A 22861-nucleotide genomic window follows, 5' to 3' on the forward strand; every position below is an offset into this window, starting at 1 on the left:
CATAGCGGCGCTGCAGGGAAGGTGAGGACACGGGACCTCCCCGCATGCCGAAGGAGGGCAGCGTCCTCTTCTCCCTCATTCCCCTGTGAAGCCTGAGGTGGGCCTGACCAGCCCTGGCGATTCTGTGAAATTACTGGTGTAAACTGGGGCAGAGCCCTGACTGTGCAGCTGATAGGAAGGGCGAATGCAGGGCTAGAGTAGGGTGCAGCCTGGAAATCCACCTAACTGTGAGAAAAACAGCTCTCCTGGGGCCCCTCTGCTATCCAGTTATTCAGTGTGTGTCAGCACTTACCAGGGAAGGTCCCTCAGGCCAACTCACGCTGTTGCTGTATTTATTCATTTTCCAATCTGGGCTGTTGGACCCAGACGTGATGACTGACAGAAAAAAAAATCCCCATGCTGATGCAGGGAAGCTGGAGATATGAAAAACGTTCCAAAGAAGGCTCCTATCGTGAGCAGGTAACCAGGAGTGACAACGGAATTTCCCCTAGCCTGTACATTTCTCAGTGAGTTTCTACAACCAGACGAGGGACAGGGTTTTCCAAAACTCCTGGAACAGGGCAGTGAATGCTCACTTTCAGATTTGTTTTATTTATTTATTTTGAAGCAGGAACAAGCATTTAAGAGTGAAAGTCCAATAGGAGAAATCAATTTGGGAAAGAGATCTGAATTAGGGGAGGAGGGGTTGTGGGGCATTAAAAGGGGCACAGGAGCTGCAAATGCTCACCTTTGTCAGGAACGAGAAATCCGTTCTTCACGATTTCATTTCCCTCTTTAGGCTTCCATTTGAGGAGTTAGGTCAACACAGTTGTTTCTAGATTTCCAGTAATGAATATTAGATGAAAATAAATACATTTTCTTATAATTGCTCATGACTTCTTGGTGTAGCTCGTATCTCTACTTCAGTCCCAGTAAAGCCCACACTTTCTGCAACAGACAATCGCAAACCTACACTGAAAATGTCTTTTCCGTGCCTTTCCTTCCCTATTTATTTTATGGCAATTTTTCAGAGTGTTTCTATCAAAAAAGAAACGGTTTTCGACAACGACTGTAGCCCAACTGAGTTGGTAACTACAGTACCAATAATATCATACTTTGACGGAAGAAAAGGAGCATGAAAAAAATGCAAGACAAAGTCTTTTTGGGACTTTCTTCCTTCTCTTCTCCAGGGATACAAAGCACAGTGGTAACAGATTCATCAGTTTTCCAGAGCCTGTTAACAAAATGAATGTTTTTGAGGGTTTGTCTTTAAAGTGTAAGTGTGAAATTGTGAGGCTCTTGTTTCGAAAGCCTGCGGAAACCAGGCTGTCATAGAATCCTGACGTTGCTTGAGAAGTGATAATTTAGCCAGACTAAACTGTCTAAAAAAGATTTTTAGTCCTAGGAGGAATGTTTCTTAGATTGCCTGATGTTTTATAAACCGGGGTTTCCAAACCAGGTGAAGCCTGTTGGTTTGTAAATGAGCTTCTGTCTCTATTAGGGCAAAGCGTGGAGAGTATCCTCATTAACGTCCAAAAGTTCATTAGTATTCTGGCTCCTCATGCCTGCTCTAGATCTTGCCTTGTCTAGACCTTAGCTCCAGTATATAAGATATAGGTTAAATAATTGGATGGTATCGATAAGTTTAAAATACTTTTCATGCGGATGAAATCGTCTATCATGCATCAACAATGTGTATTAATGGATTTTAGTTTGTCACATCCACCAGCAATATCACCATCGTTAAGTGATGTGCTGAAAACGAAGGCAAAAGTGCAGAGCGGCATTAATGGAGGGACAAGTAGGAGAAAAACAAGATGGCAGGGGCTCTCTATATGTTTCTGCTGCACACATAAATAAGGGGGAGTCTGGGGTCTAAAGATAAATTATGGACAGCTTCAAGTAGCCAAGCCATTCTGTGAGCAGGGAAATACCCAAATTTGGTTTCTGTAGGCTCCACCCTATTTCAGTTTTCTGCAGCCCTGGAGAGCGGTAGCTTCAGCCCTGGTGTTCCAAGAGGCACGCTGTTTTCCTGAAACGTGAGGAAAACCTTTCAGAGGTCCAGACTTTCACCCGCTTTGGTTGGAATTGTGACTGTCGTGCTGAAGCGGGCTGAAGGACTGATGAAGGAACCCACAGGATGATATCAGCCTTATTCGCTAGCAGGCTGAGCTAAAGCCTACAGTGAACTAATAAATTATTACTCATTCCAAGTCATGTTTTTTGTATGATCTATTCTTTTACGAGCAGAAAGGAATATTAGGGATATAAATCCTTCATTCATTGGCAAGATAACAGACCTGCTAACATAAAAGCATTTTTATTTTACATATGAAAAGTCCTTTAACCAATTTAATAAGAAAGCGTTTATCTTCTTTTTTCTATTGTTTTAGTGATTCAAAAGCTGAGAAATCCTGAATTAATTAGAGAACGAATTAGTTAATAAATTAATTATCCTGCATATTATTTCACTTTGAAAGATCAATGTTGATTCAAAGCTGGTGAACAGAATGGAATTCTACAGATAAAACGTTAATACGGAGGGAATAATTTAATCAAAGCAGAAGACTGATTGTTCGATAGTGCTAGAGGTGGTAGAAGGGGGAAGAAAAGACCTGCCTGACCCCAAATGTAAATCCTTTTTAAATGAAATTGCGTCCACCCTCGATGAAGCAGCCTTGTGTTACCTACTGGCACATTTGGCACATTGTGGTTTATCACCACAGTACACCACCACTCTGCATTCCCATTTCCAAATACGATTCGATGGCTTCGAGCCAGAACTCCTCGCTTAATGCCTTCGTGCGGCTTCTTTATTGTGCAGATACTCTCAAGGCATTTGCAATGAGTTCCCTCATAACCTTCCTCCCTCATAACCTTCCTATTATTCCCGACCCGGCGGAGCAGCTCAGGTGCTTTGGACCGGGATGGAAGCTGTCCGTTTCTCGTGCCTCGTGGCATCATTTCTGCCGAGCAGCCCCCGATCTTGGCTGCGATATGCAGCCTTGAAAGATTGAGAGCGATGGTTCTCCCTCTTTGCTCTGAAACGTTGCACAGCGATTGCCGTTCGCTGAGACGCGCCGATGGCACTGACAACGCAGACGCCGCGCACGGCTCATCGCTGAGAGGGAGAAGCTGCAGCGTGTTTTAGGAACAGCGAACGCAGCTTTGAAGATCAGTTAACTGTCTTCACCAAGACAGAGTGTTTAGGTGGAAAAATCCCTTGAACATATTTGGTGCCTCCATTGTATCATCTTACAATATCCTTACAATACCACAGCACATAAAACAACGCGCAGTTTGCCTAACATGACAAGCTGCTTAAGATTTCTTTTTTTTTTCCCCCGATTTTTTAACATACTCTATTAAAAAAAAAAACAACTTTCCAGTGAGAATATCCACCAGATCCTGTTTATATGAATGATCAGGAGGATGGTCCATGTCAGCACTTTCAAGTCATATATAAAAACATCTCTTTTGTGTCACGGGTAAGGTTATTGTACAAGACACGCTCTTCTTGGATCAAAAACAGGGTTTCTAGCAGAGTGATGCAAAATATGAATGTGCTGGAAAGCACTACTTTCTCCCAAAATCAAATGGAATATATGATGGATCAAGGTTTCAGCGCTAACATGATCAGATCCTCACCATTCCTGTTTACTCTGATTTAAATAGAATTCTGAGCTTGCTTCTGCTTCCAGAATCGTGAAAATCCTATTTTACAGCCCTAAGGGCAAACTGGCCAGGCAGCGGAGCATTCAGTGAAAATGGGAATTTGCCGTTCTCTTATTCTGAAAGCTGAAGATGCAGTCACTCTCCAGCGTTTGAATGCCACAGCTAACATGATCTCCATTAAGATCCCTACAGGACACCTAAAGCACCCTTGGGATAGGATTAAGCCTGTGTAACTGTATCCATTTAATATTTAATTACGGTAAAATATCTTCATGTAGGCAATGTCTATATTTACTGGGAGTGGGATGCAGACAGATTCCTGAGTTCAGGTACATCGTGTAGCCACATACCAGCTCTGCCTCACGGCAGAACTTCGGTGGATTTGGGAGAGGAATCACGGAGTGACGCAAATAGGTGCCCATCGCAGCAGTCCCGCGGCACGTCAGGGTGTGCATCAGAAGGTGACTCAAGACACTAAGTCTGGGCTCCTGCGGAAGGCAGCTCATCCCTAATGCCATGGGACAAATCCCATGCCGGAGTGTCCCCTAAGCAAAAATAATAAATAAATATAAAAAAAAAAATGCTCAGCTGCAAAATAGAGCCACTCAGAAGAAGATGAGAACAGAGCAGGAAATCTGTGTAATGGGTCTTGAAGAGACCAAAAAAGTGCTATTGCTCCATGCAATCATAAATATAATAGCTCCTTTTTGGAAAGGAAGAAAAAAAAAATCATATATCTGTTATTTTTATATTACCCTACTGCTATATTATGTTATATTCAGACCATCTACAACTTGAATGTAATTACTATGTACTAGACGGTGATGATCTGTCCAAATCATCTGTTTTCCCCTCGTGAGTAGAAAGAAATAGTCACCAGAGCTGTTTCTCTCTCTCAATTGCACTAGCAGCCCTGGACAAGCACTAGTTCTTTTCTCTTGAGTAAATACATCGCAGCAGCCCTGATCACTAGCAGCACATTCACGTGGCCAAAGTCACGAACCCAAAGCCCAACAACACTCACTGCCCCCCACCTCTCCCCCTGCTCAGGAAGCACAGCATTATCTTTTCTGAGCTCTCTTCAGGTCCACCTTTCATACATCATCCTTCTGTTCATCCCAAGCAATAACAGCTTAATTTAAGAGGAGTTTCTTCTGTCTGGAAACGTTGCAAACACTGATTCCCTGCTGATGGGCTAGAGTGCTGCCAAAATCAAGCAGCAGATCTTCATCACCGCAGCAACCACAGCACCAGGCCTTGCAATGAACAGGTCCTTCGGTTAGACCGTGGCCCTGGTGACAGGAAAGCCTCCAGGGTGAAAACAGCAGGCACCACGCTGACTGGGACGCATGGGACAACGGTTGCAGGTGAGTGGCAAGAAAAGAGGGAGTTGGGCACCTTTGCCGAACCAACTCCACCTGCGTCACTGATCGTGCCGCCGTCCATCATCGCGTCCATCCCATTAGGTTGAGAGTTCATCCAGTCCAGCCCTTCTCGGTGCTAGGACAATGCCAACGTTAGATCAGGGGACAGCAAGCATGCTCTGCTCTTCTTGTGGAAGGGGATCATCTTCCACAGCAAAGATTCCACCCAACAGGCTGACTGGGACACTGTCGTTTCTGATCGTGGAACCAGTCTAAGTTGAAGCACCTCTCAAAACTTTTCTCCAAGTCCCAGATTCTCTCCTGTTTCCTCCAAGCCAGTATCACCTCCAGCCTGCAAGCCTGAGCTGCAGGTCTGCCCTTAACCTTCACCTGTCTTGCTCTACTTGTTTCCATCTCTTCTCCAATGCCTTTCAGGTTCTTGAAGTGTGGGATCCCGTCTCCCATTAGGAGATCAATCTCATGCAAGTACTGGTCCTCGGGACTGGCCATGTGACTGAGGGTAAGTGGTTTCATCCATAGGTGATTTTTTGACACTTTCATGACTCCTTAAAAGCATCTTCCTCCCTCAAGAAGCCAACAAAACGTCCTTCAGAGTCTTCTTCTGGGACACACAAGATGTGGTCTGCGTACAGGGCTGCATGTGGCTGCTTCATGAGGATCTTCATGCTTTAGTTCTGTTGCCACCTTGTGCTCCTCAGGCACAGATGTCACGTCTTTCCCCACAGGTCTGGGGAGCACATGGGGAGTACGGCATTTGATGAAGATCCTCGGAGCACAAAAGACCCAGAATTGCCTGCAGCATCACAGCCTCTGCTCTCCACGCACAGCTACAGCAAAATATTACACACTCGTCGCTGTTTAAGAGAAGGCACCACATAATTTTCTGTGTGTTTTGACATCAAGGGGATTAAAGTGGAGCTTATGCCTGCGCTGGACTGGGGATGCTCTCCTAATCACTGCTTTACTCCTGTGAAAAGTCACACCAACATAATTTATTCTCTGAAAAAGGTATAGAAGAGATAAAGTGCCTTTAAAGTAGGAGTAATAACGACAGTGACGGCAAAATGAGTCTAGCCCTTGGCTGATCTGTTTATTGACATTTTTAAGAGAAAAGGCTTTTGTTCACCTGGTGTTTGTTTTCCAAGTCGTACGCCTGACCGTGTGTGTAGAGCTTGGCTGCACGTTAAGAAAAGAATTGTAAACAAATCACGGTCTGCCAGACGCTTACCTTTGCTTTCAAAAGTTAGTATCAAAAATACAGTACAGAGTTTGACTCAGAAAGGAAATACCGTCATGTTCCATCTTTCTTGAGCAAAATGCCAAGGGAAAAGCATAAAAAGTGGAGAAAACTACTAATGTTTAATGAAATACTTGAGAACACACGAAAAACAGAATACGTAATGTGTCCTGAGGTAATAGACCTCAGATCTATGAGTAATATTTTCATCTTTGATGTGTCCAAATGTATTTAACATGTTTCTCTTCATTTGCTGCCCAAAACTTGGGGCAAGATACTCGGAAGTATCATAACTAGTATTTTTATGAATTATGTATCAGCACATTCGTGAGGAAGGATGTGAACATTTTAAGAGCACAAAATGTCTCCATTCTAAGATGGGGAGGAAACTGTCTAGCTTTCACCTGGAGCATGTTTATTCAACGTACTTCCTTACAGTAGGCATCTGGCGTAAACCTTACATTATCCTAATATTATTAATGAAGAATTTGACTTAAATATGGATTAGAAAGGCTGCAATGGAAGCACTGATGTACCCGCGAAGCTTACCAGCACTGCTAAGAACAGTCTAGTTCCACAACCAGACCTTTACCTCAAGACTAGTGCCTTCATCCTTCCTTTCTAAACCTAAGAATAAATTACTCGGCAATATGCACTGCCTTTTACGCGTTGTCCCGTAAACGCACACCAATTACGGCGGGTCCACATGTCGCCTGCTTCTCAGATTAGTTAAAACGAGCGGCATCGTTCTCGTCATTTTAACAGGCCACGGCAACTCCCCTCGGCCCTTTGGCAGAGCGCTTGTGGATCTGTACTTTCAGGGAAGAGCAAACAGCTGATGAGATGCCTGACTTGAAGATGGGCAGGATAGGAGAGCTCCCCGCCTTCTACTGACTAACCCCAGGCGCTCTCACTCTTTTGTGCGCTGGATGTTTGAGCCCCATTTTCAAGCAACTAATTCGCTCTGGTGTGGTTCAGGAGAAGCAGGAGCCTGAATTTCATTCCTTTAGGTGCTCTAATAAGCGGCTAAAACTTGAACACTGCAGTCCTTAGATTTTTATGTACCAAAATCCTCTTCAAAAATAATAAAAATAAATGAGCAACTGCACGTGGCAATACAGGAAGACTTCTTTTCCGTGGTTTGGAGTACATCTGTCGGGTGCGATATGGTTCCGTCGTTCAGAGGCAAACACCACACCACCTGAACTGTGTTTTTTATGGAAGAGCCTTTCCTTCCTCGCTTTCCTGGCTGTGGACAAGCGGCATTGCTGGTGTACCGCCCAGCCCACGCACCCAGCGACGCCTGCAGCTGCGGGTGCAGCGAGCCAAGCGGGCTTGCAAGTTGGCAGGTTACGTGGGAGTCAGCACAGCTGCGAATTTGCTCATCATTTCTGTCTGAATCCATTATTCTGGACGTCCTGGGAAAATCAGCTGTCTGGGAAACCGTTCAGGGTGCTCTTTTGTAATTAATGCAACTACCAAAAATATTTGCACACACGTGCTTGCAAGGCACCTGTGAGGGCACTGGCACTGAGGCAGAGCACAGGCCTCAACCGTCAGTCCGAGATGAGTCCTCATGCATCTCTTGATTAGCTAAAACAAGACAATTTTGCCTTAACTGCTATGAACCTAGACAAGACCCACCTCTTAGTGCTGCAAGTGAGCAGAAAAGGAGGGAATTCAGCAGAAAGGGAGAAGCCTGCTCGCGGGTGTGCTGTCCTCTGCTGCGTGAAGGCTTGAAGCGATGAAGCCAACCGATGACCCAGCGGTGTTTTCCTGTAGGTATACCTAAAATACTCGGTTTTGTCACCCTTTTAACTTGAGTACTTCTTATTTTATACCTCAAATGTGCAAAGAAGAGGTGAGACTGGCTGAATTGCTAATTGGGCTGCACTTGGCAAGTGTCTTGGGCCGGTCCAATAACCTCATTTCAGATGAATACAAGCCCAGTAGAAGTGAGGACTGTCCCAAAGGCATGGGTGCTTCCAGGTTAACATCCCATTTACCCTTGTTCACTGGTCTCCATTGGCTAGAAGGAGAATCTGGGAGCAAATTCGTTACAGCGGGTGAGCTGTGAGTGTATGGAAAGGGTGGGTGAGGAAGAGGGCTCCTGTAGAGCTCTGACTTTCAGGGCACCCCACGGCACAGCGGCCAGGCCCCAAACACTCAGCAGGGAGTCCCTCCTCCTTAGCCCAGCCCAGGGCTGTGTGACGCTCCTGCTCTGTCCTCCAGCCCTCCGCAAACGCAACTGGAGTCTTTCATCGCGCACATCAAAAGGAACGCTAGAAGAAACAGATGCAAATAGTCTAAACATCAATCCCACCTTATCAGGGACTTCGCATCAAGCAGTGGGGGCTGCGGCGGGAGAGAAGGTTTCTTTGATGTCCTTGGGCACGGAGGTGGCCCCCCAAGACTTGCTGCGAGAAGGTGTCCTCCCTCTTTCCGCCAAGGAAGGTGGGATTCGCGGCTTGTTAACGCGTTTGCGTCAAGCACGGCAAGGTTTTAATATTGCTCAGCAGTCGGCATGGAAAGGATGAGAGCGAGACGATGAAACTAGAGAGAGAAAACACCCTCATGTCCAATCTGATGACAAAGGCTCAGGTTTCCTCCACAGCATCCACCAGCTGCCTTGTCACGTTCCTCCTCAGGGCCCACGTTTGGGTTCCAGCACAAACAGCCTTTCTTTGGTCAGGCAGCTACTTTTGCGAAACTTCTGTGCAATAAACGACCCCCGTAAATTCACTTAATGGTTTTTTTTTTTCTTTTTTTTTTTCCTTTCCAGCTGGATTTGGCAGGAAGTGACCTACTTGAAAATGAACTTGTCACAGACGCGAGTTTAGAACTGGAGAGTTTTTAAAACACGCATATATTATAAGATTCAAACCTGGAAGAGAAGACAGCCAAGCCATAGAAAGATATTTTACTTGGAGTGATTATCAAAGCAGCACAGAAGACTGTCTTTGCTATTTTCTCCCTTTCTCTACTTTTTTTTTTTTCTCCTTTATTTGAGCATCTGAACTCCTTAAATCTCCCACTGATTTCATCCTCAGGCAATTTCTTTTCTTTATTTCACTTTCATCTCGCCATACGCAATTCTATATCCCAGGCTAAATTCACGGATGTTTGTTCCAAAACCACCAACTTTTGCTTTTACCAGTTGTTGCACAACATTTCATAGACGGATTAAGGATTTAGAATGAAGTCTCCTAAAAATTGTGGAGTAAACAGAAAGCAGAAAAGCCGTAAGCAAGGTGTTTGAGGACTTCAAAGATTCCTGGAGCTGGTGTGAACTTCTGTTGAAGATACAAGAGGAAGGAGAGAGATACACTGAGATGCAAGAAGATAACGAAGATCATGTTATTATGGATTTGTAAAAGCTGTTTAACACAACTACTAAAAAACTGGTAGCTGGAATAATATTAGAATTAATTTAATTTTTGCTGAAACGCCACCCTTTTATCCTGCTGATTTCTGAATCTATTTTTCAAATGTGCTGCGTTACTGAGAAAAATATTAATATTCAACGAAGATACAGCCATATAAATTATCTCGTTTCTAAAACAGAGTAAAAAAGAGGATGACTCATCAGTGTTTGATCCCAAGTTAAGAAACTCTTTCAATTTACCACAGATCGTAGCAGCCATGAGCAGCATTAACCCCTTTCTGCTGTTGCGGTGTGGGGCACCGGCAGAAGGACCCTGTGCAAAACAAGCCTCGCCCTCCCTGCAGGAGAAGGTCTGGAAGCAGGGGTGGGAGGCAAGGCCAGCCAGGCTCCTGCCCAGAGGAGGGCTGCCTTTGCACGTGTCACAGGGACAAAAACGGGAGAAAAAAGAGGGAGTGGAACAGTCATGTGCCCCTCGCTTCCCCAGACGACCAAGAAGTTCTGTTGAGTGCTCCCACGGGGTGGGACCGGGGCCGTTCCTCCTCCTGGGCAACCCCTCCAGCGGGACCATCCTCCTCCTCCAGCGCCGCCGGAGCCAGCCAGCATGCAGTGCAACGGGGACAGGTTCTGGCAGCAGGATCAGACACAAGATGCTCGAGTAGTGAAAAAGGGCCTGGCTTTGGTGACCCATCTGCAAAATTTAGTAAGACCGAGGCCAGTCTTTGAGGGGTCTCTGAGGAAAGATTGCCCTTCCTATGGAAAAGCTTTCCAGAACGCCTGCTAGGCCTAGCTTAAAAGTTGGATTTTTGCTTTCACCTGTCGATGAAGCAAGTTTAAACCCTCCCTTTACCCTCACAGGTCTCTGTTTTCAAATAAGTTTTAGTAGTTTTCAAATAAGCTTGGACAACCGAAGCAAAAAGCCTCAGAGAGTGAGCTCCAGACTCAGAAGGTTCCGTTTGAATCAAATCAACTGATTTATAAATATATTTGTAATCTAATAAGTATTCAGGAGACAAACAGGGTCTCTGTTTGCATCAGAACAAAGCGACGTCAGCAGTTTTCTTCCAAGAGTGATGGTCTGACTGAGTTAAGCTGAAGCATCTGCTCCTGAGCCCTTGGCGCTGCGAGGGGAGCTCACATCGCGTTTTTTTTCTAGTCAAGCTCTGACCAGTGATGCTCATAATCTGCCTCAGCTTCTGGAAATATTTTGGGCCACGTTTTGTGGTTGCCCCTGGCCATTCTGTTGGTGATGGCAAACGTGGAAAAACCTGGGTTCATGGCTAAAAGAGCCAGACAGTGTCTTTGTGAGGCGAATGCTGTCCAGCATTCGCTATCAAAATATGTTGTTGAAAGTCACTCACTGCTGAGCTTTTTAAGCAAGAATGAGCAATCATTGCATCTTCCATGTTTCTTTCACCTCCAAGTAGCTGCGAGAGAGATCTTCTCCCTGTCGTTTTGGGTGAATACAGCTCCAGGAATGCCACAGAGGCCCTTCTCCTCACCAGCTCCCCCCGCAGCTCTCGCAGGTCTAGAGGTGGCTCTGCACGGCTTTGCCTCTCTCTCTCTCTCTCTGAGACCTCCAAAGGGTTGAGAGTAAATGCTTTTTCTCCCCCAAGGACATGCTCTTTCGAGTGGCTCGAGAAGCTCGGCAGGACTGCATTTGTCCCTCTTAAAGCTGATGGCCCCCAGAGCGGCTAGGATGGGAGGACAGCCCTGTCTGCAACGTTTACATTCTGTGTTCACATCCATCATCCGAATGCCCTGCCATTTATTTCCATTTCGGTTGGTACCGAGGGAAGGGCAGTCCTGGGACACGCAGGTCTCGCCGCTCCCCTCCTCGCCTGCCTGTGAGCACAACACCACTGAACCTGTAACGTCTGATTTCGCAAGCGGGAGAATAATCTCTCCCTCTTCACGGGCGGAGAGGGTGGGGGAGAGAGAGAGAGATGCATAATTATTACACATGCTTCATAAGCGTTAATATGTACAAGCATATGCTCTGAAAATGTAAACCTTCATTACAGGAAAAATTAAAGATGACAAACCTGTGATGTGAAATTTAAAATACAGGTGGAAGAGTAATTCCCTAACCTGGCCACACTTAATTAGAAAATCAGGATGCTGTTGCGAGTTCTGCTAACTTTTCTGATGCCGCTCGGGTGCTTTCCCAATAAATAATCTTCCGGTGTCAAAATCAATCACCGTGTTGCAAAGACTCCTCATCTGCGATCGAAATAATCCTATTTCCCCTGGAGACACATACCTATGAAAAATTTAAGAGGTCATCCATCACGGTCTCTCTTTGCAATAAACTTGTACCTTTGGATAAGAACATTTCCAGGGTTCTTGTCACGATAGAAATCAGAGACGAGGTCTGGTATATTTTCAGACAGGATCGCTGTGCGTCTCATCCCTAATTTTTGAAGTTATATAAAAGAAGTGTTCTGGGGGTGTCTCTGTTGTCTGTAGATCCCTGGTAAAGGGATGAAAGGAGACCTCAATACATCGGGTCTGGGTTTAAGCATATAGCATATAACTGTGTAGCATAAGGCTGCCGAAGAGCAATGCCAGATGCACTCAGCTCATGTCAAGCGCTCTGAAATGGTGCACACTGGAGGAATTCAGATTTGCGTTCTGCACGCAATCTTACACGGGCCCATCCCACCATTCTGTGCTAATTTGCTGTTTTCCCATAGCACATTAGCTGTCTGCTGACGGTGTAAGAACCACTCGGTAACAGTGCAGCAGCCAATGTGTCTCGCCATTAAACTATTGGACTTTTTACTGGAAACCAAAACATCACCATAAAATCCAAATAAACATTTCACGAGGATCATCACACAGGATGCATCATATTAAACCCATCGAAAAAGCAATTCTCGGAGGTGTGTTTCATAGGCAATTGCTTCCCAAACAGTCTTCCATTAGTGTTGAGATTCAAGCCACAAGAGCCTTTAATCCAGCTCCTAAGCTCGATTAGGGAATTATCTGGATAAGAACTCCAAAGGCACCTTTCTCTGTCACTTCCACGGGAAATGTCAACCCCTACTGGGGTTACCTTGGGCCCAATCATACCTTTTGATTTGTGAACAAAAACCTTCACGCTAGTGGTTAGAAACCACATGGTCTAACTGTAAGGGGAGGGTGGGATCTGTGCCCGGAGAGTGGGTAGAGCAGGGATGTTCAACACAGACCCCTTGCACCCGCACGCTCTCCCACCTACTTATTCACGAGGTAACTCAAGCCACCAATACCTCATGCCCGAGGCAGAGGTGGGATTTGTCAAACCTGTGGGTTTCTTTTTTGTTTGTGCACAAAAGGCGTTTTACCATGCTCTAATGCATCCCCAGGGCGGGGACCGGGCAAAGGCAGGAGCTTCAGCTGCTTCCAGGTCAAGATGTGGCTCCCGCTGCCTGATTTGAGCCTTCTACCTCCTCTCTACATGAAAAAACGAACTCAGAAAGTCTCGCTAGCAATCCGTTTTGCTCATTAGCCATGAAATCTTCTCACTTCCTGAGAAGTTCGTACCATAATGCCTGGGTATCGCAGGTCAAAGAAAGATTAAGCAGTCAATTTATTTTAGAAACTGAGAAAGAGGGAAGTGAGCTTGACCTATTAGTAATTTTTTCACTCCCACCCAAACTATTAGATGTCTGCGATAAAGTACTTGAATTCATTAAAATTTCCCCACAGAATAGAAAGGACTGCATTTTAATCTTCCATCTCTTGCTCTCTCAAAAAAGAAAATCCCTGCAATTTCATAGGTCAAGCTATGATTACAGCCATTTTGATAAAACGCTGAATTACAGGAGAGAGAGGACTTTTCAGTTCAAATTTATCACACTTACTGCAGACTCCTGGATGACAGAAATTGACTTCACAGGAAGCTGGGAGTGCTCAGGATTTCTGTAAAACAGGAGGTTCATCAACACTCGCAGGACTGGCAAGCCGGGTTTGATATATCTGACCTTTTGCTCCGTCGCCGTTATGGTGAGCAGGAACAGCGTAATGAAACAACACAAGAAAACAATTTTCCTTCAAGGGTCTTCCAAGTTCACACATCAAAGGGAATGCTGCAAAGCTGCCGCACGAAAATCCGCTGGTTTGGGCTCCCAGAGTTGCTAAACAATGTCATTTCTGCCAGCGCGTTGATGGGCAGAGTGAGGAGCATCCACAGCACCCACGCGTGAGGTCTCGACGGAGGTGCCCACAGCAGGTGCTTGGGCTGCATGAAGCCCCTCGCCGGGCTCCTCCAAACCCCTCTTTTTCTCAGCCACCCTCTCAAGCAGCCCCTGGTGACTTCAGAGGGATCCTCAGATCACTGGGCCACGATCTTTCTTGTTTAGGTGCAGATTCTTACAGAAAAGGATAGACACGCCCCGGAGCTGGGCAGAGGCTCAGGCCTGGCTACGCTTTGGGGAATACTTTGGGTCCTGAGGAGCATTTCTGGCTAGCAGGGAGGCATGGTTACTTACATTTAGCAAACAAGGTGCTGGGTCCCCTTGGATCCACAGCTATATGTCAATGGATGGTCCCTGGAGAGGAGGTTTACCTCTGTCAGCAAGGCCACCTTGATGGCAGCATCCTGGAGCGAGCAGGTGCTCCTGGGTTGGTACCAGGGAGCTGATTCCAGCTCCTGAGCACTCCTTTCTCAAAAGAAACACTATCAGCTCCTGCTAAACTCTGCACGGAGTGCCTGATCCGGGCTGCGGTACCACACACCGTGATAACGCAGGCGCTGAGGGATCACCGAGGTTAACTGGGAAACCTCGTGGACAGCTCTCCTTGGAGAAATAAGATGGAACAACTGTGAAATGGAAGATGACCCGAGCCGAATGCCAGCAGCAACGCAAAGCTGTCATCAGGGAAGGGTGAAGGCAGGGATGTGCTGCTGGAGGGACTGCCCTTGGGTCACAACAGCCCCGTGCAACGCTTGAGGAGGAGTGGCTGGAAATGTGCCCAGTGGAAAAGGACCTGGGGGTGCTGGTCAATAGCCAGCTGAACATGGGCCAGCAGTGTGCCCAGGTGGCCAAGAAGGCCAACAGCATCCTGGCCTGTATCAACCATGGGGTGGCCAGCAGGAGCAGGGAGGGGATTGTGCCCCTGTGCTCACCACTGGTGAGGCCGCCTCTCGAACGGTGGGTGCAGTTTTGGGCCCCTCACTGCAAGAAGGACACTGAGGTGCTGGAGCGTGTCCAGAGAAGGGCAACGAAGGTGGTGAAGGGTCTGGAGAGCAGGTCTGGTGAGGAGCGGCTGAGGGAACTGGGGTGGTTTAGTCTGGAGAAGGGGAGGCTGAGGGGAGGCCTCATCGCTCTCTGCAGCTGCCTGGAAGGAGGGTGTAGTGAGGTGGGGGTCGGTCTCTGCTCCCAAGGAACAAGCGACAGGACAAGAGGAAATGTCCTCAAGCTGCACCAGGGGAGGTTTAGATTGGACATGGGGAACAACTTCTTCATGGAAAGGGCTGTCAAGCGCTGGAACAGGCTGCCCAGGGAAGCGGTGGAGTCACCGTCCCTGGAGGTATTTAAAAGACGTGTGGATGTGGCCCTTGGGGACATGGTTTAGCGGTGGCCGTGGCAGTGCTGGGCTAACGGCTGGACTCGATGATCTTAAAGGTCTTTTCCAATCTCAACGATTCCTCAGTTCTGTGATGTCCAGCGTTCGCCCCATCCCAGCAGCCGGCCCCGCCGTGCCTGCCCACTGCCCTGCGCTGGCAGCCCCCCTGCCAGCACCACCCCCCCCCCCCCGGGGGTGCCCGGCTCCCCAAAGCCCGCACCCACCGGGCGACATCCCCCACCACCTCCGTGCCCCCCTCCCTCCCCGGAGGTCCGGGGCTGCCTCGGGAGGGGCACAGCGGAGGGCAGACCTGGATGGGGGGGGGGGGGGGGGGGGGCGGGGGGGGCAGGAGCTCGCCCAGGCAGCCCCGCTCCCCGCTTCGCCCTGTCCCCCCGCTCCCCCGTCCCCTGTCCCTCCCGGGGCTGCGGAAAGCAGCCCTCCCCTCGGGGCGGGGGGGTAGGGGAGGGGGGGCGGGAGAAAAGCGGCATCTGCACCCCCTTATACCAGCACCCTTCTACCAGCACCCCATACCCGCACCCCCTTATACCAGCATGCCTTTATACCAGCACCCCGTACCCACGCACCCCCCATGCCCGCGCCCCTTTATACTAGCACCCCATACCCGCACCCCCTTAACACCCGCACCGCGTACCCGCACCCCCTCATAGCCGCACCCCTTTATACCAGCACCCCACACCCGCACCCCCTTATACCAGCACCGCTTTAACACCCGCACCCCTTTGACACCCGCACCCCCTTATACCAGCACCGCTTTAACACCCGCACCCCATACCCGCACCCCTTTAACACCCGCACCCCCTTATACCCGCACGCCTGGCCTCAGCCGGGACGGGGCAGCCCCGGGGACCCGGAGCTGCAGCGGGACGGACGGGGGGGGGGCACAGACGGACAGGGGGGGACACAGACGGACAGGGGGGGACACAGACGGAGAGGGGGCGGGGGGGACGCGGGGAAGGGGTGTGTGTGTGGGGGGGTTGTCTCCCGGCCACCCCGCACTCGCCGGCCCCGGGCCCCGCCGGGAAGAGCGGCGGGAGCGGAGGGGCGGGGGCTGCTCGGCGGGGCGGGGGCTGCGGCGGGGCTGGGACGATAAAACCGGGGGGGTAATTGCATTTAGGCAAATGAGCCTGCCTCGGCCCTCCCCGTCCCCGGGTATATAAAGCGGGGAGCGCTCCCGCGGACGGCCAATGCGCGCCGAGAGCAGCGCCCGCCCTCCCCGGTGCAGACGGTGTGTCCGTGTGTCCGTGTGTCCGTGTGTCCGTGTGTCCGTGTGTCCGTGTGTCCGTGTGTCCGTGTGTCCGTGCCTACACGCGTGAGGATGCGCCTGTCTATATGTCCGTGAGGGTTGTGTGCGTGTGTCTGCCTATACGTGTGTGTGCGGGGGGGGTGTGTGTGTGTGTGTGTCTGTACGCGTGTGTGTGCATCTGTGTGCGGGGGGTGTGTGTGTGTGTGTGCGCTCCTGTGCCTGCAGGTGTGTGTCTCTATGGGCGAGGGTGTTTTTGTGCCGACCCCCGTGTGCGAAGGGATGCGTGTGCACCTCCTGACACGCGTGTGTGCAGAGCCGTGCCCCTCTGCAGGTGTGTGCAGCTCAGGTGTGTAGGTGCTTGGGTGGGTTTATAACTACATGTGTACGTACCTGGGTGTGTGTGTGTGGGGGGGGGGTGTCTGTGTCTGGGAAGGTGTGAGTCCCCAGATGTGTATCTGCGTGTGAGGGGGTGTGCAACTCTGCGTGCAAGCGTGTGTGGAGGGGTGTGCACGTCTGTCTGTGCGCTGGTGTGCCCGCCAGCCCGCATGTGTGTCTGCGTGTGGGGCACATGTATGTCCAGAGGTGTATGTAGCTGTCACGGGAGGGGGTTGTGGGTGCGTGACGAGGTGTGTGCACGCCTGTCTAGGGTGTGAGTGTGCAGGGCTGCGTGTGCGCACACCCGCGGGGGGCTCCGGGTGCCTGTGCTTCACCCTCTGCCCCCGCCGCAGGACGTCGAGGCGGCGATGAGACTCCCCTTGGCTTTCGCCCTCCTCCTCCTGGCCTCGGCGCAGGGGCTGGCCGAGGAGATGGGAACCACCGACGACCTCAGCTACTGGTCTGACTGGTCTGATGGTGACCAGGTGAAGGTGAGCCCCGGCGAGGCTGCGGGAGCGGGGCGGGGGTGATCGGTGTTGGGGGGGTCTGCGCTGAGCATCGCCCGCTGTCACCCCGCAGGAGGAGCTGCCGCTGCCCCTGGAGCACTTTCTGCAGAGGATGGCCAGGAGACCCCGGCCCCAGCAGTTCTTCGGCCTCATGGGCAAGCGGGATGCCGGTGAGCGGGGCGGGGGGCTCGGTCCCTCTCACCCCTCTCCGCGTGGCTCTTCCAGTGCCGTTCCAAGCTTTACAGCGGGTGTTGCTTGGTTTTAGTGCCTTAAAACTCTCTCAAAAGTTGTGGTGTGGGTTGTTGGGGTTTTTTTCCAAGTTTAGTATCAGATAAACTCACCAATCAGAGGAGTGGGCTCAGCATTAAAGTGCTAAGTGCACACCAGTGACAGCCCCTAAATACCAGGAAAGGTGCATCACGATAATTTGCAGGTCGGTGTATGTGCCACTGAATTGCCCCAGTGTGGAAATCGGTGGTGTAGACAATTATTGCTGTGTTTTCTATATGTTTACTGACCCAAGAATTGATGTAAGATAGCTAAACATATCTAAATTGTGTGGGTTTAGCAAAAACAAGTCTTTGTAATATCTTTGAAGAGAAATGTGGCTGTAAATGATCACCTTGATTTCCCTTAAGTGCAGTATGTGTAGGGTAGTTTCTGTATTTGATTCTTCAAAGCGTCGCAGTAGCTTCGTATGTATATGCCAAACCTCGTTCAACAACTCTGTTTTTTTTTTTTTCCTTTGTTTTCCTCCTTCCTCTTCCAATCAGGATACGGCCAGATCTCTCACAAAAGTAAGTTAAAAAATGCAAATATTTTAATTATTAGAAGATACTCAAATAGGGAAGAGAGTGTACTTGAGGGGATTAGCTAGAAGGTGACTGGGTTCAGCTGAGGACTGGCAGCGGGGGGGGGTGTGGAGAAATGCTCTGTTAAAGGGCTGAACCCCCCCATGCAGCCACGATCCTGCGGCAGCTGCCACAAGCTTTGGGGTTTCGGGCCACGTTAACGTGTGGCTGTTGCAGCTCGCTCTTATTTCCCACGGGGGGGATTCTATAAACCTCCCTCCCAGGCAAGGCAGGCTTGCTGCCAGGCTCGGCGAGGAGCAATTAAGATGACGAAATCTGGAAAATTAGAACAGTGACTCCCCAAATCCCGGAGAACGATGCCCCAGGAGAGCCCACGCCATCGCGTGTGAGATACCACGTCTGTCCGGGTGGGGACGGCGGGGGCTGAGTGATGCCGTGCTGCCGCGCAGACGAGCATCTCTTGCCCCGTTAATGAGCGAGCCCTGCTCGGCTTGGTGTCACCTTGGTGTCACCTTGCTCTGCACGGTGAGAGTTTTATTCGCTGAATTTATCTGCAGATGCTCAGGCAGGAGCCGGAAGGCTTTTAATAAGTAAAATGATCTTGCGTTCTGTGAGACCTCGTCTGGCCACAGAGATCGATAAACTGTCCCGGTGGTCTGTGAGCCACCGGGTTTTTATCACTAGGATTGTGTGTTGGGAGCCCAATTAAAGAGTCGGATACAAAGATCATCCCAAAGAACCTGCAGACTAAAAAAACCATAGTTTTCTGAAATGGCTTCAGCTTGAGTCGATACCTGTGAGGTCTGAGGATCATCCGTCTTGCTTCGTAGATGAATTAGCCGAGCGAAGTTCTCTCCAAAGAGAAATATCCGAGTTTGCCTCGAAAGTCAGCTTAGAGAAAGAACAGCTCCTTTTCATTCCTTACCTGAAGCTATAGCTACCGCTGTATCCGACTCATGCTGTAGGCCAAAACTTGGAGTAATTTATCCTCTACACATCCAGTGCCTTGAGGAGCACTAATGGGACAGAAGGGTAATATCTAACTCATAAATATTCCAAAAATAGAGCCAGACTGTCTAGCTCAGACATGTCCAGACATTCCCACTGGCTTCCTCTCCAGCAAGGGCTCTGCCTCACCTGCGAGGGAGATTTTTCTTCCATGCTACAGAAAAAACCACCAACAGGTAGAAGAGACGTGTCACAGGGATGCAGGCTGTACCAAGACAGAGCCACACCGTGTGTTGGTGGAAATCAATGGGAATTGTACTGGGAAAGGTGTAAGAATCAGTTATTGGCCATTGTTTTCCTATTATACTTAAAAAAAAAAACCCCACCCCAAACCAAAAAGTATCTGAGTTCATAAGAAGATGTCCACGAACTGGCCTGTGCCTTGGTCTAACCTGCTTAGTCTTTTTTTAGTCAGACCGATGTTTGCTCTCCATTGCCTGAGAGTGGTGTGAATAACCAGTCTGAGCTGAATGGTTTTGGAGCCTGTGCCTGCCTTCCTCGTGAGAACACGCTATCTTAAAAGCCTGCCTATTCAAAATGTACTCAAACACCCCCAAATATATTTTTTCAGGGCATAAAACAGACTCCTTTGTTGGACTTATGGGCAAAAGATCTCTAAATTCTGGTACGTATATGACTCGGTCTGGTACTCGGTGACAGCCTTCATTCTGTTGCGCCTCTGGTCTCTCCCACTGACGGAAGGAGCAGTCTTACGTAGTGCAGACCCAGAGTTCTCTAAAAAGGGATCAGGATTTTTCTTCCCTATATTTCAGGGTCCGCTTCTCTCCAGTGCTTGAGATGCTCGGGCTGGTCTGAGCTGCGCTTTCCTTAGTGCCCTGTCCTTGCCAGCAGCATCTTCTGCTGGTCCCCAAAGTACCAATAGAAGGAAAAAGTAAATTTTACTGATGCATCCAGAAAAACTCAGAGGCTGGAGAAGCAAAGCTCATTTAAGCTTGTGATCCAAATCCGGATCTCCCCCTGCAAAGGGATATCCTCATCGTGTCAGGTCATTTATTCCTCAAACTTGGAGCAGAAGGCGGCAGAGCTGCCATTAACAGCGCCTCGTTCTGCAGGGCAAGCTGGTAAACGTTCCCAGATTCTTCCAGCTTTTCATTTGGCCTAAAAAAAAAAAAAAAAGGAACAAGCATTTTAACCTTTTGAACTGATGCTGTGACTTTGCTACTTTCCCACAGCATCCACGTAGGGCAGAATCCTCCTCCCTCACGTGCACAGCCCCTGTGGGTAACGGCAGGCTGCCGGTGGCTCCAGCTTCCCTGGGCTGTAGGGCTGCACTGAGGAAATCCCTCACTGCGACCCAGAAAGTGCCAGTTAATTCCCCAGAATAGGAATTAAAAAAAAAAAAAGAAAAACCTGCTAATATGTATTTCATGTCTCTGAAACAGTTCTCACTGTTTGGTTAAATGGGTGATAAAAGTTAAATTACTAGCTGACACCTTTATATTATGTGGATACACGCTGTGATCTATATTCTGCAATTATGGTTGTCAGTAACTTCTTTATTTTCAATTAAACCCCGTTCAGACTAGCGATGCTGCTCTCTGCATCATTTTGCAAATTGCTATGTATCATGAATAATTTTGTACAATTTTATCTGTGGTGGCAATAGCTATTAAATGCATAATACCTGTAAATACATCTGCTATCACAAACGTAAATAGCCTGAAAGTAATAAATTTGGCTTGGTTTCCGCTGGGATTACATTTACATTAACATTAGAATGTAAAATACAGCAACTGTTTAAAAAGGCGAAGATTTTATTGCCCTAATTTCAAAATTGCTGGTATAGTCAGGGTACTGTTTTGTGCTGTTTGTAACACAGGGGAATCGTGACGTTTTACCCCGTCGGGCTGTGTGATACCTGCCTGGCAGGAAAAACTAGAATTCTCTGCTTTTCTGCCCAATTTCCCGAGAGGAAAAGGGTTGGAAGTTGCTTCCGCTCCTCTGGAGGAGAAGAGGGGTCCTAAGGATTGTGTCACCAAAGCGAGACCAGGAGTTTGTGCTAGGACTGTCCTCACTTCTCCCTGCTGAAAGACATTTAACCGGGCAGGACCTTTCCTTGGTGCCCTGGTTTTCTTCTGCAGGGAGCCCCCGAGTCCCGAGGCAACATGCAGGAGCTCACACCGCTTTAAAGCCTCGTGTGCCAAAGCAGGGAACTGGGATGCTGGTGTCCCAGTCCCTGGTTTGGTTAAACAGGACCTGGCATGGGGGGGGGGGGGGGGGGGATCTGTGCAGCCTGTGGGATGAGGGAGAAGCTGGAAACCAGTCACGCGTACAGACCCTGTAACCATCCATCCCGGGAAAGACAGCTCGACTCGCTTGGCATTTATTTAGCCTGGTGAAAAGTGAAGGCTTCTTAAATCGAACCCATCGCTGATCCAAAAGGCCAGCTCCCCGCAGGACGCGGGGCTGGACCCCCCCTCCCCAGGCCAGCACATTACGTGCTGTGCAAGCAAAGACGCCTGTGGTGACAGCTGCGTCACCCTAGGGTCAGCTCTGCCCAGGAGGGGCTCCCTGGTTCCCCTCTCGTTTTAGAAGAGCAAGGAGGAGAGATCTGCTGCTTCCAGGCACGTTCCTGAGGATTTGGGGCTGCCTGCAGGGCAGGCTGAGGCTCGCTTGGCTCCGGGCGAAGGGTGTCACTGCGTGCAGGGCTTGGGGACAGGGAGGGCTTGAGCTTGGCCAAGTCAGGGCAGAAGGTGATGCAGAAAGCCTCGGCCCACCGAGCGCTCGGTCCCCGTCAGTGAGGTGGGTCCCTGGGAGGTGAAGAGGCGCTGAGGTACCGGCGCTCCACCGAGCAGAGGTGGAAAGCTCTGCTCAGCCCTTCAGCCTCCAGGAGGGGGGGAACAGCACGTCAAAGCAGCTCGGGGTCGGGCAGGGGGCCCTCCTCTCGCCTCCGAAGCCCCGGCAGGGTGCGGGTCTCTGCCCTTCCCTTGGGCTCGCTGGGCTTTACGCGACGCTTCTTCGTTGGTTTTCTTTTTTTGCAGGGTCCTCTGAAAGGAGCACAGCACAGACCTACGAACGGAGGCGTAAATGAGACATTCCTGGGCGTTATTTATTAAACTTCATTTGTTCCAATGGCCAATGCGGTGTAATATAAACTCACCACTGTACGGAATAATTATTTATTTAATAACAACCAGCGGGTGGTTGTTGGGGTTTGGGGTGTCTTTTTTTTTTTTTTTTTTCTTTTCGGTTGTACATTCAATAAAAAGATTATTTTTCATATCGTGGCAGTGATACATGTTGTGTAGGTGCGTTGTGGTTCCGAAAGGACCAGCGACCCCGGTGACGTCTCACAACAAAGCACATCATTTGGTAGGACCCGTGAAGTGATGTTCACTAAACAAAGAAAAATATCCTTTTGTTCGTTGAAGGCGAGCTTGTCAGCTTCACAGCCAGCGCAGAACAGAACTGATGTACAGTCTAGTGCCTCAATTTGTTTTCATGGTTTACAATGTACTGTAATTTCCGTATCAAAAAATATATTTGTATCATTGCAGCATGTTTTATGTTCTGTGATTATGTATCTATATATTTTAAAAAGGGGGAGGGGGGGGGTAAGGCTTGAAGGGGAATCCGAGGTCTTCATTTCATAGTCTGGAATTTTATGATAGTAACATTTTAAATAAAAAGCTACTCCGGGGATTTTGCAACATATTTTCTTTGG

The 22861-nt window shown here is 49.0% G+C and overlaps 1 protein-coding gene across 1 annotated transcript; it reads left to right on the forward strand.

Annotated features, from left to right (window-relative positions):
- The first annotated feature begins 17218 nt into the window (after positions 1-17218).
- On the forward strand, positions 17219-22228 carry TAC1 (tachykinin precursor 1). Its single transcript, XM_009948728.1, has 5 exons — positions 17219-17341; positions 17430-17526; positions 18130-18153; positions 19748-19801; positions 22179-22228. The coding sequence occupies exons 1-5, from the start codon at positions 17219-17221 to the stop codon at positions 22226-22228; spliced, it is 348 nt and encodes a 115-aa protein (XP_009947030.1).
- Positions 22229-22861: the final 633 nt, after the last annotated feature.

The sequence above is a fragment of the Leptosomus discolor genome, chromosome 7, assembly GCF_034619465.1.
Source record: "Leptosomus discolor isolate bLepDis1 chromosome 7, bLepDis1.hap2, whole genome shotgun sequence".
NCBI lineage: Eukaryota > Metazoa > Chordata > Aves > Leptosomiformes > Leptosomidae > Leptosomus > Leptosomus discolor.